The sequence below is a fragment of the Elaeis guineensis genome, chromosome 8 (genome assembly GCF_000442705.2).
Source record: "Elaeis guineensis isolate ETL-2024a chromosome 8, EG11, whole genome shotgun sequence".
In the NCBI taxonomy this organism is placed as follows: domain Eukaryota; kingdom Viridiplantae; phylum Streptophyta; class Magnoliopsida; order Arecales; family Arecaceae; genus Elaeis; species Elaeis guineensis.
In genome coordinates this window covers 9,878,580-9,895,663 of record NC_026000.2, presented here as the reverse complement: position 1 = coordinate 9,895,663, position 17,084 = coordinate 9,878,580, and the positions used below count along the sequence as shown (strand labels likewise).

The 17,084-nt window shown below is 36.0% G+C and overlaps 1 protein-coding gene across 2 annotated transcripts; it reads right to left on the bottom strand.

Moving 5' to 3' along the window:
• Positions 1-2,643: 2,643 nt before the first annotated feature.
• Positions 2,644-6,506, bottom strand: LOC105050345 (probable xyloglucan glycosyltransferase 5). Of its 2 annotated transcripts, XM_010930317.3 has the most exons (7): positions 6,353-6,506; positions 6,038-6,123; positions 5,030-5,919; positions 4,447-4,755; positions 4,055-4,345; positions 3,852-3,965; positions 2,644-3,769 (listed from the first exon to the last, which is right to left on the bottom strand). In XM_010930317.3, exons 3-7 carry the CDS (start codon positions 5,768-5,770, stop codon positions 3,125-3,127), a joined length of 2,100 nt encoding a protein of 699 aa, XP_010928619.1. In that variant the 5' UTR covers positions 5,771-5,919; positions 6,038-6,123; positions 6,353-6,506; the 3' UTR covers positions 2,644-3,124. The 2 variants fall into 2 exon arrangements, with proteins under 2 accessions (XP_010928619.1, XP_019707688.1); XM_019852129.3 differs by lacking the exon at positions 6,353-6,506 and having other exon boundaries at positions 5,030-6,344.
• Positions 6,507-17,084: the final 10,578 nt, after the last annotated feature.

The window sequence follows — 17,084 nt, the reverse complement described above, 5'->3', positions numbered from 1 at the left end:
GCTTTGGCTATGACCCAGCAATTAATATGTCCATGTTACACGAGATTGTTTGTTAATCCAAAATCTAATAGGCTGCTGAATCTGTAGCAAATTCTTGGATTCAGGTGCATCACTTAATGTTATGTCATTTCAAGCTTCGAGCAAATGTTTCTCCTTTTAATATATCTTATACAGTATTTTATGGTAGATCGAATCCTTTTTAAAGTAAATTTTAATTCATGCTCGGGCATTAACTCCTAGTACATTAAGGTTGATCTATGTCACAGACCAATCAACCATATCATAGTGTCATTCTTTACTAAACATAGTGACTGCTCCAGTATAAAATCCCACGAACACCAACAATTATATCCCGAAGTCGTCCATTCTGAATATCATGGCCTGTTACATCCTGGACATACAATCATATACGAATACACCAACCATTTCCAAAATGTAATTATTTGTTCGAAAATATATCAAAAAAACATTACTAACTAGTGTTCTAAGTATTTGCAAATAATATCTTTTTTAAATTATTTTACAGCAGATTTTTTTTTTTGTTTTGATGGAAAGTAAGTGCAAAGTGTGCCCCTAGCCAACTATGACACAGTAACACAGGAAAGCTGCACTAGGAAGAGAGAGAAAGTTCACAGGTCTTGCATGGGATTCAGATGGAGCAAGTCTTACACATCACTGCATAAGAATTGGCTCTAGTACAGCTGACAAGTTGTTGGAATCATAACAAACCTACGACCATGCACGTGTTCAGTGGACCCCTCCTTTGCTAAGTAGGGAAGACCATGCCCATCCCTCTCAGCCTAACCTTCCCTTGCCCACCTACATACATTGAATACGGCTCCGGCAGCTGAACTGTAGACGGTTTGGGCTGGCATCACATTTCTCAGGTTGAGACTTTGAAATAGAAAGGCCGGTAGTTGAGGGAGACTTAATCATTGTGATTGCTTGACTTCGAGAATAACCTTCAGGGATGATGTTACATCCTCTTCTGTATGATATGTGGTGCGTGATGAGGGGACGATGTTACATCCTCTTCTTCATGACATTTGGTACGTGATGAGGGGTTACCTCTCTATCGATATTCATCATATATACTGCAAAGCCAACAACGCTACTGACTAGATGGTCTCTTATGTGACAGATCATACTAAGGGACTGTGTGGATTGATGTGGAGAAGATTCCTCTGGCCTTTCGAAAGAATCTTTTCTCTAATTTTTTTTTTGATGTATTCATGCTAGAGTTGTATGAACATTTTTGTCTTACCAAAAAAAAAAAAAGGGCAAGAGAAAGCTCAATCTGCATTAGCTTCTCGAACCGAGAAATCTTAATTCACACGTTCACTGAAACATGTCAGCTAACTCCAACAGAGGCCTCTATCCAAACTTTGTCAATCCAAGCTGCCATTTCCTTTTATACTGTTCCATCTGTTGATTACCATGATTCTTGTTGTCAATATCTCCTAAAAAAAAATATGAAGAAGGGTATGTACAATAAGAGGGACTGCATTTTCCAATGACCACCGTTCTCTCAGCTCAAACTCTCCCAAAAATTTTATCATGCAATTAATTTGAACCAAATCGAACAAGTTTTCCTTTTTCCCTACATGTAGTTGAACTAATTGTAAAGCTAATTAGATGAGCCAAGTTAGCAGTTTAACACATGAATGTGACCCTCTCTCTCTGCTGGTAATAGGAAACTAATATACAATAGATTAGTATTCCTTCCTTTCATGATCAGACAGCACCAAAGGCTAATCTCATTCATCAGAGAAATGATTCAGAATACCTATGATATGCTGGGATGCATGAGAACAAGTTCTTGCTGGTGTAATGTGTCTAAATACAAATATTGAACAACCGGCTCTATATGCATATCATATGGGAATACTTGCAGTCAACTTAGATGATCTACATCTACCATAAAATGCATTTTCATCTCAAAATCAGAAAACCGCATGATATGATGTACTTGTGTTAAAAAACAAAATGCAATAGATTACAAACTTTATCAAAGATAAGAATGGAATCAGAGATATTGCAGGACATTTGTTTATCTGCAAACATACTGCAGAAGATAATACTCTCATACAATGAATATATTAGCTTTACAAATATCAGTGAGCTGTATCAGACACCAGAGTGCAGAAAAGTAAAACACAGACAATATCTCTTACCCCTTGTCGGCACCCACATCCAAGTCCATATATGGGTACCACAGCCTGGCAAATTCATGTGCATTCAAAAAAAAATAACAGAGCTCATCAGGGTGAGATGAGTGCTATTGTTAAGGCAAGTGGATAGAAAAAACAAGCTGCATGGATAGTGCTTGACTCCTAGATCAATTAGTTCTTAACATGTTACATAATCTCAGCCTCCGCTGTTAATGCTGAGTGGCACGCCAGTGTTCGCTTGTTGTGCCCAGGTAAACAGATGCTCTAACAGGGCCCACATGTTTAAGAGCTAGGCCACCCAATATTACTAAACCATGAAGTAATGGTGGTGAGTATTAGCAAAGATATTGTTACCCCAGACCTACATCTTTGTCCATCTCTACCGACAAGTTCTTTGCTTAGAAAAATAATGCACAGTCACCGTCAAAACAAAAGGAGGAAAAGCCAGAGAGATAAGAGAAAGTAAAAGCACAAGAAGTGCTTTAGAGTAAACTGAATTCATTCAACTATACAGATCATTACACAAGTATAATTGGACTGGAAAACCAGAGCCCAACTCCCTCACCTTTCAGAAGTAAATAATAGAGTCCAACATTTTCGCTCTATTGTTTACAAGTACATGCGTGCTGCATCTCAACAGCAAGCTGCACTCAAACAAGAATAAAAGGGACAGGTTCTATCTATAACAACATCAAATTTAAGAGAAGAATGTCTGTGTAACAGAAAGACTTCACAAGGGAGAAAAAGAAAATAAAAATCCTATCCAGATTTTGAAACGATAAAGTTCTTATTGCGTAGAAGCTGCTATCCACCCTCGCCTCTTGCAACGGTGAAGAACAAGAATTCGATAGGGAATATCTTGATTAAACAAATTCACCAAGGTGTTCTCCATGGAAAGGAAGCTTGGATGACCAAAGATAATTCGGATATGCGCCATCTCTTCTCTTCAATCATTAGCTCATCTGCTCCCCAATCAGATCGAGTCCCACAAGAAGAAATGACAACCCTTGGAAGAGGAGGAAGTAGAAGTGAATTCCTTGGGCAGATAGAAGACTTCTGGCTGCACCTGTGAGGAGTAAAAGAGCAAGAGCCAACTCCTTCTTATAGATTTTATTGGCCTTTTTGACAGGAGGGAGAGGTTCTTTTTCTTGTTCCTTCAACTTGTTCAGCTCCATGAGTTCGCTCTCTGAAACCCCTCTAAGAAGCTCTGGGTCGTTCACAGGCTTTGATTCCATTTCTGCAGCTGCTAATAGATCAGACTCTGATGACCTACCTGCCTTTTTAGTAACAACCCACTCATACGAACTTCCCAGTTTGAATAATCCAGAGACCATAGCATTAAACTTGGTTACTGACATGGTGTTCTCGAAGAGAAGGTATGGAACAATGAAGGGGAAGGATCTTGGAGCCGGCAGAATGTTGAGAAAGGACATTAGGACAGGCACATAACAGATCACCCAGACAGGTAACTCAGCCTCGGGCACAAACATTGTTAGAGGGAGAATTACACAAAACAATGTGAATGAATAGAATGGAAGGATTAGCTTCCTCAGGAGGAAAAAAAGGAGTATTAAGTTCGCCTTCTTCCATATGGATATCTGTAATACAACATTAATGGTTCCTGAGAATTTTATATGGCCAGACAAGCACAAAATTTATAATTATGGAAAGATGGCAAACCTTGGAAGTTATAATTGCTGGAAGACACAATCGGAATAGGTGCATTGGACCAGAATGCCATCGGTGTTGTTGTTTCCTGTAAGCCTCATAAGACTCAGGAAGTTCACATGGCACCTGGTAAATAAGGATTCGCATAGAGGATCAAAAAATATTTCCTGAAGGAAATGACAAAATTTAAAGTATGATATGGATCATATAAGCACCTTGACATCATTAAGAAAGATGAATTTCCAACCACTGAGGTGGGCACGAACTGCAATATCCATATCCTCCACAGTTGTTCTCTCAAGCCAACCCCCGGAGTTCTCTAATGCTTTGATTCTCCAAACACCAGCAGTACCATTAAAACCGAAGAAGTTTAAGAAAACACCATTTACCTGCTGTTCCACTTCAAAGTGAAAGCAGAGGTTGATGTTTTGGAGACGGGTTAACAGGTTTTCATCCTTATTTACGAAACTCCAACGTGCCTGAACTAACCCAAGTTCGGGATTTCCCTGCATCAAATAAGATCAGATAATTAATGTGCTGAAGAAGATTCATGCTGCTTATGTAACCAGAGTGTATTTTCTATACATGGACTGGATAATATAAATACCTTAAAATGTGGAATTGTTCGTTTAAGAAAGTCGGGGTTAGGCTGGAAGTCGGCATCAAATATAGCAACAAATTCATAATCCTTAACATATTCACAGCTCATGGCAGACTTGAGATTCCCTGCCTTGTAACCAGTTCGGACCAAGCGATGCCGATAGACAATGTTGACACCACGTTGGCTCCACTTGGACACCTCTGCTTTGATTAAGATTTTAATGGTCTCATCATCTGAGTCATCCAGAACTTGAACTAATAAACGGTCTTTGGGCCAATCAATATGGCAGACAGCTGAAATGGATTGCTCATACACCTAGAATAAATCAAAATTAAGACATAAGAAGTATTTCTTCTGAATTACATACTCAGGAACAGAATCAGCACCAGACACATTTCAAATCTCATCCTTGTTTAATTATGGTAAAAAGATGTCAAATTATTAATTATGGAAGAGCTCTTGGTTTCAATGTATCATATCCAAAATCTTTTGTTGAACGAACAACATATAAATTTATTCAGGTGAAGAAAAGAAAAAAAGAAAAGAATAAAAGCATGGATAATAGAGAGCGAATGCCATGATTTTTTACCTCCCTCTCATTGCACATTGGAATCTGGATTAAAACCATAGGGTACTCATATTTCGAACCCTCCTCTTCATCAGAATTGAAGGGATCACCTTCTATCCTAGGTTTGATCTTCTTGAACTTGATCCAGAAGCACCCAAGGCACAAGATCATTCTATCGGCTGACTGTATAATGAACAGAATGATACAGAAGTTTGACAAGGCCTGAATTGGGTAGGTAATGTGGTCAGCTCTGAAAGAAAGCCATGAGAGATAGGCAGAATGTATCCAACCCCGGATCTCGGTGGTCTCCGGTATGTGCAAATTCTCAGGTATGTGCAAATTAGGCTTCTGAAAGTGCCAGCCATTCCAATAGGCAATCATCTCGAACACGAGCATCACCAATGACAGCACTAAGAATCCCCTAAGGAACCTGAACAGCAGCTTGCCCTTGCCGAGCTTATCGCTTTCCACCGCAACTCCCCGGCGAGAGATCAATCGCTTCTTGATGGCTCCAAGGAGTGCCCAGAGCCCAGCTGCCAACCAAGCGACACATCCGACAACTCGGTGGGCCTTGAGGAGCATGACCCAGGTGAACTGCTTTGCATTCTTCCCCCGGCCCTTGTCCATGGACTGGAAGGCAGCAACCTCAGGGCCATCAATCTCGACTACTGAGTAGCTGGGGTTCTCCACCGTCACCACCACAGGAGTGCCTCTGCACGCCTCCTTCGCCCACCATTGAGAAAGATTCAAGCTTGGAGGCATTCTTTCCCTCTTTCAGCAAGCACCGACCAACCTCAGCAGCGGAAAACTCCTAAAATCCTCACAGGACCCTTAAACCATCCACAACAGAGACCCCAAAATCACAACTTTGCTCAATCCCAGCATCCAAATCCGATCTTTCCGTCAGAAACCTGCACTCCAGGCTCAATGCAGCAAGCAAGGAGGAGGGAGACAACAAAAGGACCTGGGGTTAGGGTTTTACAAGACAGCAATGTGGGGAAAGGTATCCGCAGTTGTAAAGCTCCAAACCATGTGGGCAATGCGTCTTGGCAAACAAATCTTCCACCCTTTTTCTTTATTTTTCCAGATCTTGGGTAGATTGCGAATTCTTTCCCCTGTCCAAAGGCAAGCAAACAAACAGTATAGAACCAAAATCTAATGAAAGAGAAACAAAATCGAAATAAGCCTCATGTAATGATGTGTAAGGAGGACAAAAAGTGCTAAAAACTACATCAAAACCACTTCAGGACTTTGATCAAACAAGAACTGGAAACTCTACAAATAAAGAAACAGGAGTCTGAGCTAATTAAGCGAACGAGAGATGGGGTAAAGGAGGCAACTTACAAGGAAAATGCACACACCGAGGTCATCTCTTTCTGCTTTAGATCCGAGTAAACAATTGCACGAGACTGTCCACTGTTTCAGCCGCTTCCCTGCCCATATAAATGCAGGGAGAGGAGAAAAGGTGGCTGAAAACAAGTTACTAGCTTGCTATGTGCTATATTTCTTTTGGTATATTTCCCAGTTTCTTATAATTATCAGACGACAGAGAATACTCATGCCAGTAGATGGACCCGTGATTAAGATTTCAAGTGATTAGTAGTATACTGTAGTGAGTCATCTTAGCAAAAATTTGGAAACTTAAACATGTCTTCTTTTCCTTTTCCCTTTTCCCTTTTCCCTTTTCCCTTATTTATTAAACTTTTGTAAATATGGAAAGACAGTACCTTACATCATGCAAGTCATGATCAGCAAGTCCCGGGCTTCTGAAAAGATCAGTCCTCCCTTTTGTACTTATTATATATATATATATATATAATAAGCTCACAAAAAATTTACAACATGCAACGAAGATGGACGATTCGCGATAGAAGGCTTTTAGCTTTCGCAAGCAAAGGATCAGATGAATCACCTTTACCTTCTTCTATGTTCTTCTCGTACTTTTTTCATTAACAAGAATTTTTTATAATTCTATCTATAAAAAAAAATTTCAAGTATAGCAATAGTGTGAAATTTATAATATATGGTGTATGTATATATATGTATATCTATATCTATATGTATGTATTGTCATTTACTATTTGTTTTACTTATTGCAGTCTTTCAAGTTTTTCTGGAGGAAAAATTACTTTTAGCTTTGCAAAAGATAATTTGACCTACAGATGCAGGGCTCAAAAATGTAGTAGCTTGAAATTAAAGCCCTCTATATCAATTTTCTTATAGCATAAGAATTTGCCTTTACTTTATTGCTTCAGAACATGCTAACATAAATATTGATTTAGGATACAAATGCTTTACATCAATATGTGAGCTTTATTCATCACACTACCAGCAAATGAAGTCAATGATTTTGACCATTGAATGATCAGATGAATCACAGTGAATGATTCCGACAATCTGATTTGTTCTTGAACTTGAAAAAGAAAAATTCTCACAGTTCAATCTCATGATTTTTTATTAATAGAAGCCCAGCCTAGCACATGCTTGGTTTTATTTTGTTGTTCTTTGACCATTGAATGATCATATTAGATCACAGTCAATGATTCTGACAATCCAATTTGTTCTTAAAATTAAAAAAAAAAAAAACATTTTCACAGTTCAATTGAAAGGTTTTTGATTAATAGAATCCCAACATAGCACATGCTCGGTTTTATTTTGTTGATTGTTGTTTTAATTAAAGTGAGATGTCAGATAGGAATGTGATTAATGCAGTCAACTCTTGTTATAAATGCTAACAAAAACAACACCTAGATAAACGATGTAATGGTAATTTGGACTTACTATTCTCTTCTTACAGTCTCCACTCAAATGCCTAGACATTAATATATCATGGTGTACTTTTAAAAATAGAAGCAGCATAAGCTCCTAAAAGTTTTAGGCTTTTAGCTAGAACGGTCCCAACACTCTAATGCAAGTGCCATCATAGCAAGAATAGCATTCCACGTTAAACAACAAAGATTGCAATAATTACACAATCACGTAAATGAGATGTCATTGGCCGGCCTAAGTATCTAGCAGTTCTATAGAATACTCAGCTAGATTCTCTACAAGCTTATGCGAGATTTATTTTAACATTAATCTACAATAATTTTATGTTTTAAGAATAAGGATATTCAACAGAAGAATAGCATATCCCACGGCTCCATGATATCCGGCATCATCAACTGGTGGCAACATTTGGCTTGGTCAACCAGTGCTCGTCGTTCTTACCAAAAAAAAAAAAAAAACAGTGCTCGTCCGACGTGTAAAAGTCAAACAGATCCGCGAGAAAACAGGCCAGGTAAGCGAGCCCTACACAATCATGATATGGTGTCTCGATCGGACGGCTTTTAGTGCGTTGGAATCGATTTCAACGATCAGAAACATCCAGACCGCGACCTGGTGTTCTTTGATCTCTAATTTAGAGAACAGGAGGAAGGATCCATCGGACGGTCAGGATCGGTGGTTGATCGCGATGGAGTCGTAAAAGGATCGGCGAGGAGAAGTCACCGACAGGCCGAAGCCCGGCCGACATGGGAGCGTCGCCAGGGGATGATATAAGATGACGTGGAGGAGAACGATCCAAGGAACTCAGGGGCGGGGCCCACGTCCTCAGGTTTTTTTTTTCCAAAAAGGGCACGTTGTGGGAGCTCTTTTTCCGAATAATACAAAAAAAAAAATTTTTTACCAAAATATATTCAAACCAAACTTATTTACCAAAGTGATGTAAGAGGGAAAAACGCCATTTTGAATGGCGTTTTTCCCCCTGCCACGTCACTCCCCATTTCCACGGTGGCATCGTCCAAAAAAAAAAAAAAAAAAAAGGAAGAAACGCCGTTTGGAATGGCGCTTTTAAAAACGCCATTCCAAATGGCGCTTTCCAATTTTCCCACCCAAAAATAAAGGAAAAAATCGTGAGAAAATAGAAAATTTTATTTTTTAAAATTTGAAATTAGTAAATAAATTAAAAATTTTAATTTTGATTGAATTTTAAAATATAAAGATTTGAATTTGTAATTCATTAAAAAAATTAATTTAGATTTTTTATTTCAAATTTTTTTTAAAAGATGTCCAAAAAAATCTTAAGAAATTAAAAAAAATTATCATAGAAAATAAAAAAAGAGAAAAAAATATGAAAGAAATAAAAATTTAAAATTAAATTGAAAAACATCATTCGAAATACTTGTCTTCAAAATTTTTAAGAAAATTAAAAATTATAAAATTTTTAAAAAATAAAAAAAAGAATTATAATGTAAAAATAAAAAAGAATAAAATTTTAAAGATAAATTGAAATTAAAATATTATTTCAAATTACTTTCTCAAATAAAAAATAATAAATTAAAAAAAGATTCAAAAAAATTTTAAAAATAGGCTAAAAAAATTTTATAAAAAAACAAAGAATTGAAAAAAAATAGAAATTATAATTGTAATTGAATAACAAATTTTTTATTTTTTAATTTTAAGAAATAAGAACAAAAATTTTTAAAAAAAATTTAAAAATGACCTTAAAAAATTTATAAAAAGATAAAGAATTGAAAAAAATAGAAATTGTAATTGTAAGGAAAAAAAGGGAGGAAAATTTAATTTATAACTAAATTAATTTAAATATTATTATTTAAAAAATATTTTAAATAAAGAAAAAAAGGGAGGAAAATTTAATTTGAATTAAATTTTGATCAAAAAATAAATCCAGTGTAAAGTTAAAAAATAAGGAAAAATGTGGAAAAAAAATTTTGTAAATTGAACTTTAGAAAAAATAATAATTTTTTAATTAAAGAAAAAGAATACGTAATAGAATGCTAAAAAGAAAAAAATGGAAGAGAAATGAAATTATAATTTCAAATGATAACTATTTTAAAATAAATAAAAAAAAGTATCATAGGAAAATAAAAAAATAACAATAAAATAAGAATTATAATTATAAATTTTAAAGAAATTTAATTTTAATTTAAATTAAAAATTATCATTTAAATTATTATTTTTATTATTTAATTTAATTTATTTATTAAAAGATTACAAATACATAATATAAAAAATTGTAAGAAAAGTAGATTTATATTTTTTAGTCGACCCCATGAATCGACTCATGGCTAAAAGAGTTTAACGGCACGCAAAATTTTTGACTGCGACACTCTGTGAGTCGATCCCTTGACTTTATTTCTGATAATTTTTATTTTTTAAATTTTATAAATAGAGGAAGAGAGAGGAAGAGGGAGAGAGGAGGCAGCTCACCGTCGTGCTGTCGGAGAGGCGCCGGAGTAGGGAGAAGAGGGAGAAAGAAGAAGAGGGAGAAGGAGAGAAGAAGGGGGGAAAGGAGAAAACGCCGTTTCCTTCGGTGTTTTTTTATTCTTTTTCTTTTTTCTAAATTTTTTAAATTTTTTTTCATAATTTGTTTAATTATTTGTTTTAATTTATTAAATTTTTTAATGAGGATAGTAATTTGAATGATAATTTTTAATTTAAATTAAAGATAATTTTTTGTTTTAAATTATAATTTCTATTTTATTACCATTTTTTATCTTTTATTTACTTTTTTATGATATATTTTTTAATTTAATTTGTAATTTTTATAATTTAAAAATATAATATTAGTTTTCTTTCATTTTTATGATATATTATGTATTCTTTTCCTTTACTTAAATTTGTAAAGGAAGAAGGAGAAGATCGAGAAGGGAGAAGGAGAAGAGAGAAGGAGGGGAAAAATGGGTTTGGGGAGGGGAGAGAATGGCGTTTTCTCTTTTTTTTTATTTTTTATTTTTTTTAATATCTTTACTTATCTATTTGTAATTTTTTAATAAATAAATTTAATTAAATAATAAAAATAATAATTTAAATGATATTTTCTAATTTAAATTAAAATTAATTTTTTTAAAAATTTATAATTATAATTCCTATTTTATTATTATTTTAATTTTTTTTTATGATATTTTTTTAAAAATTTATTTTAAAAATTTTATCATTTCAAATTATAATTTCAGTTTTCTTTTATTTTTATCTTTTTAGCATTCTATTACGTATTCTTTTTCTTTACTTAAAAATAGACTTATTTTTTCTAAAATTCAATTCAAAGAGCAACATTTGATATATTATTATTTACGTTATAATTTTTATAATCCTTTCAGCATAACATTTTCTCTCTTAATATTCTGAGACACGTTCGAGTATGTGTATCCATATGCACCAATCATAATATCCAATCATTTAAAATTAAATAATATAAAATAAAATCAACATTTAATATTATTTAATAGAATAAAAATGTCAAACGTAAAAAAAAAAATACAACAAATATGAAAAAATACTAAATACAAATACAACAAAGACTAAGTCCCACAAGAACGTCGCGGCGCCCATGATCGTCTGTCGGATCATCTACGGACTGAGAGACCCGTTCAACTCTCTCATCTGGATACACGGATGGACGCCTCTCAAAAAAGTATCATACTCATGTGGCCAACTGGTACCCGGTGATGGCATCTGGGGGATGTACGAAGAAGAAGACGCTGCCATCTGTAGATGAAAAGGCGGTGGCATCTGTGCAGCATCAAATGATGACATATGCGGTGATGGCATATGTGAAGCATATGGTGACGGCGTATAACTCATATCTGGCGCCCGAACTGCTCCATACCAAAGCGCACAGGTATGTGGATCAACACCAATCGCCACCAATGTTCCGGAACCTGTTCTCTCCATCTCCCGCAGTATCTGAATCCGCTCGTCCTCATCAGTCGTAGATAAAGCACGACGAGCGTCCAACACGAGATCCGACATAGAATAAGTCTATAAAATAAAAATAGAACAGTTAGTATAAAACAATCAGTATAGTGTACAATATAAAACAAAAATATAACACAAATAACATGAAGTAATTTTCATAATCTTACCAAAAGATGTACAGTAGAACTCTCGCCCTCGTATCCAGAAACTGCATACTGAGACTGTCCAATGACTCGCACCGTAATGCTAAAAAATCAAGTCATGTAAGAATACTGCTGTCTCGAGGACCGGGATATCGTGGATCGTAAGCCATAATACGCTGTCTCAAGCAATATTATCACAGATATATTAAAAAAAATAAAATAATATATTTAATTTTTTTTTAAAATATAATATTATCACACAATATAACTTAAACACAAAATTCAGTTCATTTCAACATATTTTATATATATTTTATACGGATAATGTAGAATATTATACATTGATCAATTGACAGGTCTACATTTTCATGAAATACAATATATTTAAAAATTTAAAATACAATTGAATCTAATTAAATAAAGATAAAAATAAAAATAATTAATGAGATAAAAAAAAACGAGCATCGGAATCCATGGACCCCACCGTCATCGCAACCCATCGCATCGGAGCCATCACCATGCGGGGCCCGCCTTCAGGGCATGCGGCCCCACTGACCGTCTGGGCCCACCGCCGAGACGCGGGGCCCGCCGTCAGGGCATGCAGCCCCACCGAAAGAGGCGGGGCCGAGGACCGTCGTCGGGGTGCGGGCCCGCCTTGGCTACCGGGACGCGGGGCCCACCGTCGGCCGTCTGTGGCCAGCAACTGAAGAGAAGGGAGAGAGAGAAGAAGAGAGAGAGGAGGGCGCGGGGCCCGCCGCCGGGGGGAGCTCGCCACCGGCCGCCGGCCAAGGAGAAGGGAGAGAGAGAGGAAGAGAGAGAGGAGGGGGCCGGGGTCCACCGTCGGGATGCGGGGCCCGCCGCCAGGATGTGGGCCCCGCCGTCGGGAGGCGCGCCCCGCCGCCGGCCGTCTGTGGCCGGCGGCCAAGGAGAAGGGAGAGAGAGAGGAAGAGAGAGAGAGGAAGAGAGAGAGGAGGGGGCCGGGGTCCACCGCCGGGACGTGGGACCCGCCGTCGGGACGCGCGGCCCGCCGTCGGCCGTCTATGGCCGGCGGCCAAGGAGAAGGGAGAAAGAGAGGAAGAGAGAGAGAAGAAGAGAGAGAGGAGGGGGCCGGGGGCCACCGCCGGGACGCGGGACCCGCCGCCGGGACGCGCGGCCCACCGCCGGCCGTCTGTGGCCGGCGGCCAAGGAGAAGTGAGAGAGAGAGAGGAAGAGAGAGAGGAGGGGGCCGGGGGCCACCGCCGGGATGCGGGACCCGCCGCCGGGATGCGCGGCCCGAAGCCGGCCGTCTGTGGCCGGCGGCCAAGGGGAAGGGAGAGAGAGAGGAAGAGAGAGAAGAAGAGAGAGAGGAGGGGGCCGGGAGCCACCGCCGGGACGCGGGACCCGCCGCCGGGACGCGGGACCCGCCGCCGGCCGTCTGTGGCCGGCGGCCAAGGAGAAGGGAGAGAGAGAGAGGAAGAGAGAGAGAGAGGAAGAGAGAGAGGAGGGGGCCGGGGCCACCGCCGGGACGCGGGACCCACAGCCGGGGCGCGCGGCCCGCCGCCGGCAGTCTGTGGCCGGCGGCCATGGAGAAGCGAGAGAGAGAGGAAGAGAGAGAGAGAGGAAAGAGAGAGAGAGAGAGGAAGAGAGAGAGAGGAGGGGGCCGGGACGCGCGGCCCGCCGCCGGGACGCGCGCCCCGCCGCCGGCCGTCTGTGGCCGGCGGCCACGGAGAAGGGAGAGAGAGAGGAAGAGAGAGAGAGAGGAAGAGAGAGAGAGGAGGGGGCCGGGAGCCACGGCCGAGACGCGGGACCCGCCGCCGGGATGCGCGGCCCGCCGCCGGGATGCGCGGACCGCCGCCGGGACGCGCGGCCCACCGCCGGCATGAGAAAAAGAGAGAGAGGGGAAGAGGAAGAGAGAAAGAGGAAGATGGAGAGAGAGGCGGGAAGACCTCACCGCCACCGAGACCTCTTCGCCGTGCCGCCGTGCCGCCGTGCCGCCGGAGAGACGCCGGAGAAGATCAAGAAGGGAGAAGGGAGAAGGGAGAAGAGGAGAAAGAGAAGAGGGAAAAGGAAGAAGAAGGGAAAAAGGTCCTGGGAGGGGAAAACGCCATTCTCTATGGCGTTTTCTCCTTTTTTTTTTTTCTTTAATTATTATTTCTAATCTTTTAATAAATAAATTAAATTAAATAATGAAAATAATAATTTAAATGATAATTTTTAATTTAAATTAAAATTAAATTTTTTTAAAATTTATAATTATAATTTTTATTTTATTATTTTTTTTTAGATATTTTTATTTATTTATTTTAAAATAATTATCATTTTGAAATTATAATTTTAGTTTTCTTCCTTTTTTATCTTTTTAGCATTCTATTACGTATTCTTTTCTTTTAATTAAAAAAATATTATTTTTCCTAAAGTTCAATTTATAATTTTTTTTTTCATATTTTTTCTCATTTTTTAACTTTACACTGTATTTTTTTTTATCAAAATTTAATTCAAATTAAAATTTTAATTTTCCTCTCATTTTTTTTCTTCATTTAAATTAGTTTTTTAAATAATAATATTTAATTTAATTTAATTATTTAAAATATTATTTTTTATTTCAATTACAATTTTAATTTTTATTTCTTAAAATTAAAAATTATAAACTTTGTTCTTCAATTACAATTACAATTTCTTTTTTTTTTCAATTCTTTATCTTTTTATGAAATTTTTTAAGGCTATTTTTAAATTTTATTTGAAAAATATTTCAATTAATTTAATTTTAATTTTACAAAATATATTTAAAAATTTTTTTATTTTAATTAATTTTTATAATTTTTTTTAAAAAATTTAATTTATAATTCTTATTTTTGGTGACTTCTTAAAAATTTTCACTATTTAACTTTTCCTCATTTCTTTAACTTTTTAATGTATTTCTTTTTTTATCAAAATTTAATTCAAATTTAATTTTTTTAAGTCACATTGATAAAATACCCTAACAAAGAAATTATAATTAATTTAATTTAATTTTATTTTTTTATGATATATTTTTTCAAATCTTTATATTTTAAATTTAAATCAAAATTAAAATTTTAATTTATTTACTAATTTCAAATTTTAAAAAACAAAATTTTTCAATTTTTCATTCAAAATGACGTTTTATATTTAAATTAATTTAGTTATTTAGAATATAATTTTTAATTTTATTTATAATTATAATTCTTATTTCTTAAAATTAAAAATTATAAACTTTGTTCTTCAATTACAATTATAATTTCTATTTTTTTCAATTCTTTATGTTTTTATAAAATTTTTTAACCCTATTTTTAAAAAAAATTTTAATTTTTTTAAAATAAATTATTTTTAATTTCTGAAAGTAATTTGAAATAATATTTTTATTTCAATTAATCTTTAAAATTTTATTTCTTTTTAATTTTCAATTATAATTCTTTTTCTTTGATTACTTCAATTTTTTTTTAAAAAATTTTTTAAGACAAATATTTCGAATGATGTTTTTCAATTAAATTTCAAATTTTTATTTCTTTCTCTTTTTTTTTTTACTATGATAATTTTTTTTTCCTAAAATTTTTTTTGACATCTTTTAAAAAAATTTTGAAATAAAAATTCTAAATTAATTTTTTTAATGAATTACAAATTAAAATATTTATATTTTAAATTTCAATCCAAATTAAAATTTAAATTTATTTACTAATTTCAAATTTTAAAAAACAAAAATTTCTATTTTTCCACGATTTTTTTCTTTTTTTTTTTTTGGGTGGGAAAATTGGAAAACGCCGTTTTGAATGGCGTTTTGAAAAACGCCATTCAAAATGGCGTTTTTAAAGTCGTCATTCCAAATGGCGTTTCTTCATTTTTTTTTTTTTTTTTTTTGGGACGATGCCAGCGTGGAAATGGAGGGTGACGTGGAAGGGGAAAAAACGCCATTCAAAATGGCGTTTTTCCCTTTTGCATTAGATTGGTAAATAAGTTCCTTTTGATATATTTTAGTAAATAAGTTTTTTTTTTATATTATTTTGGAAAAGTCCTCCACGTTGTGGTGGGGGGGGGGGGTCCGCACGTGACGGCACGCTGACGACGTTGGTCAGGTCACCGCAGGGATTTGGTTGGTGCGCACGTGTTCGGCTCGCACGGACCGTCCGGCCCCAGAAATCCGCAGTGGAGGGCCTCCGATTCCTCAGTGAATCCGGTCAGGCAAGCAGAAATTATTGGTTAAACTGCCCTGCCATGTTATACCATCCAATAAAACATTGTCATATTATTCTATAAAATTTAAAAAAAATCAATAAATATTGAATTGAAAATAACTAACTATAGCTTATTGTATGTTTTGTTTTAATTAATATTTTTCAATCAAATAAAAAATTTTAAAATTCTTAATCACTGAATAATATGGTAATGTTTTATCGGATGGATCAAAGTTAACATGATACAATAGTTTTAACTAATAATTTTTCTTATCCAGATGGATGAATCCACTCTCACTCGAAAAGATATTGGTGAGCTGGTTATGTGTACATAAAATAATATTGGGCTGGGACCAAGCCAATAATCAATCTCCTATGGCACCTAACCTCTATACCATATGACTAAATAAACTTCTCCATGCATATTACATGGCACTATATTTCTTAACCACCTAAATGCGACGGAGGTCATAGGTAGGTAGTGTAAGAGTAGATGGCTTTACTAGGTGATAATTGATGACAAAATAAACTTAGGTGTGGTGACATTTTGCAAAATTCAATTTTACAACCAAAAATATCTGGATCAGCCCGACATGATGCAAAATACAAATCATGACATGCCATATTAAAATCTGAGTTTGCTTGACAATATGAGAAAACAAACAAACGGCTGGAACATTACATAAGGTAAGTGAGAATCATGTGGTGTAGAGCTAGCAAGTAGAAACCAAGCACCTTGGAGCGAAAATAGACCGGTGTATTTTCTGTTTAGGAAAAATAGTAATCAAACTTGGGTTTTGCACTCTCGCATGTTCAGAGAAAATAGTAATCAAATTAAATCCAGCGCTTCTGTCTATTTCTCCAATTAAACACAAACACTTAAGTACTATTTGGTATATTATCGATGATGTAATTACTGGAGTGATATGATCACTGAGATGATATAAACACTGGGATGATGTATAAATATTGAGGTGATATGTAATCATCATGTTTGGTATATCACTAGAATATCACTGAAAATAAAACTTCATTGTATTTGATATATCACCAAATAGTGATAGCGAT

Coding starts and splice junctions, on each gene's coding strand:
- LOC105050345 (XM_010930317.3), bottom strand. CDS start 5,770: ATGCCTCCAAGCTTGAATCTTTCTCAATGGTGGGCGAAGGAGGCGTGC. Junction 4,756..5,029: donor CAATGTGCAATGAGAGGGAG/GTAAAAAATCAT, acceptor GATTTATTCTAG/GTGTATGAGCAATCCATTTC. Junction 3,966..4,054: donor TCTTTCTTAATGATGTCAAG/GTGCTTATATGA, acceptor CTTATTTACCAG/GTGCCATGTGAACTTCCTGA.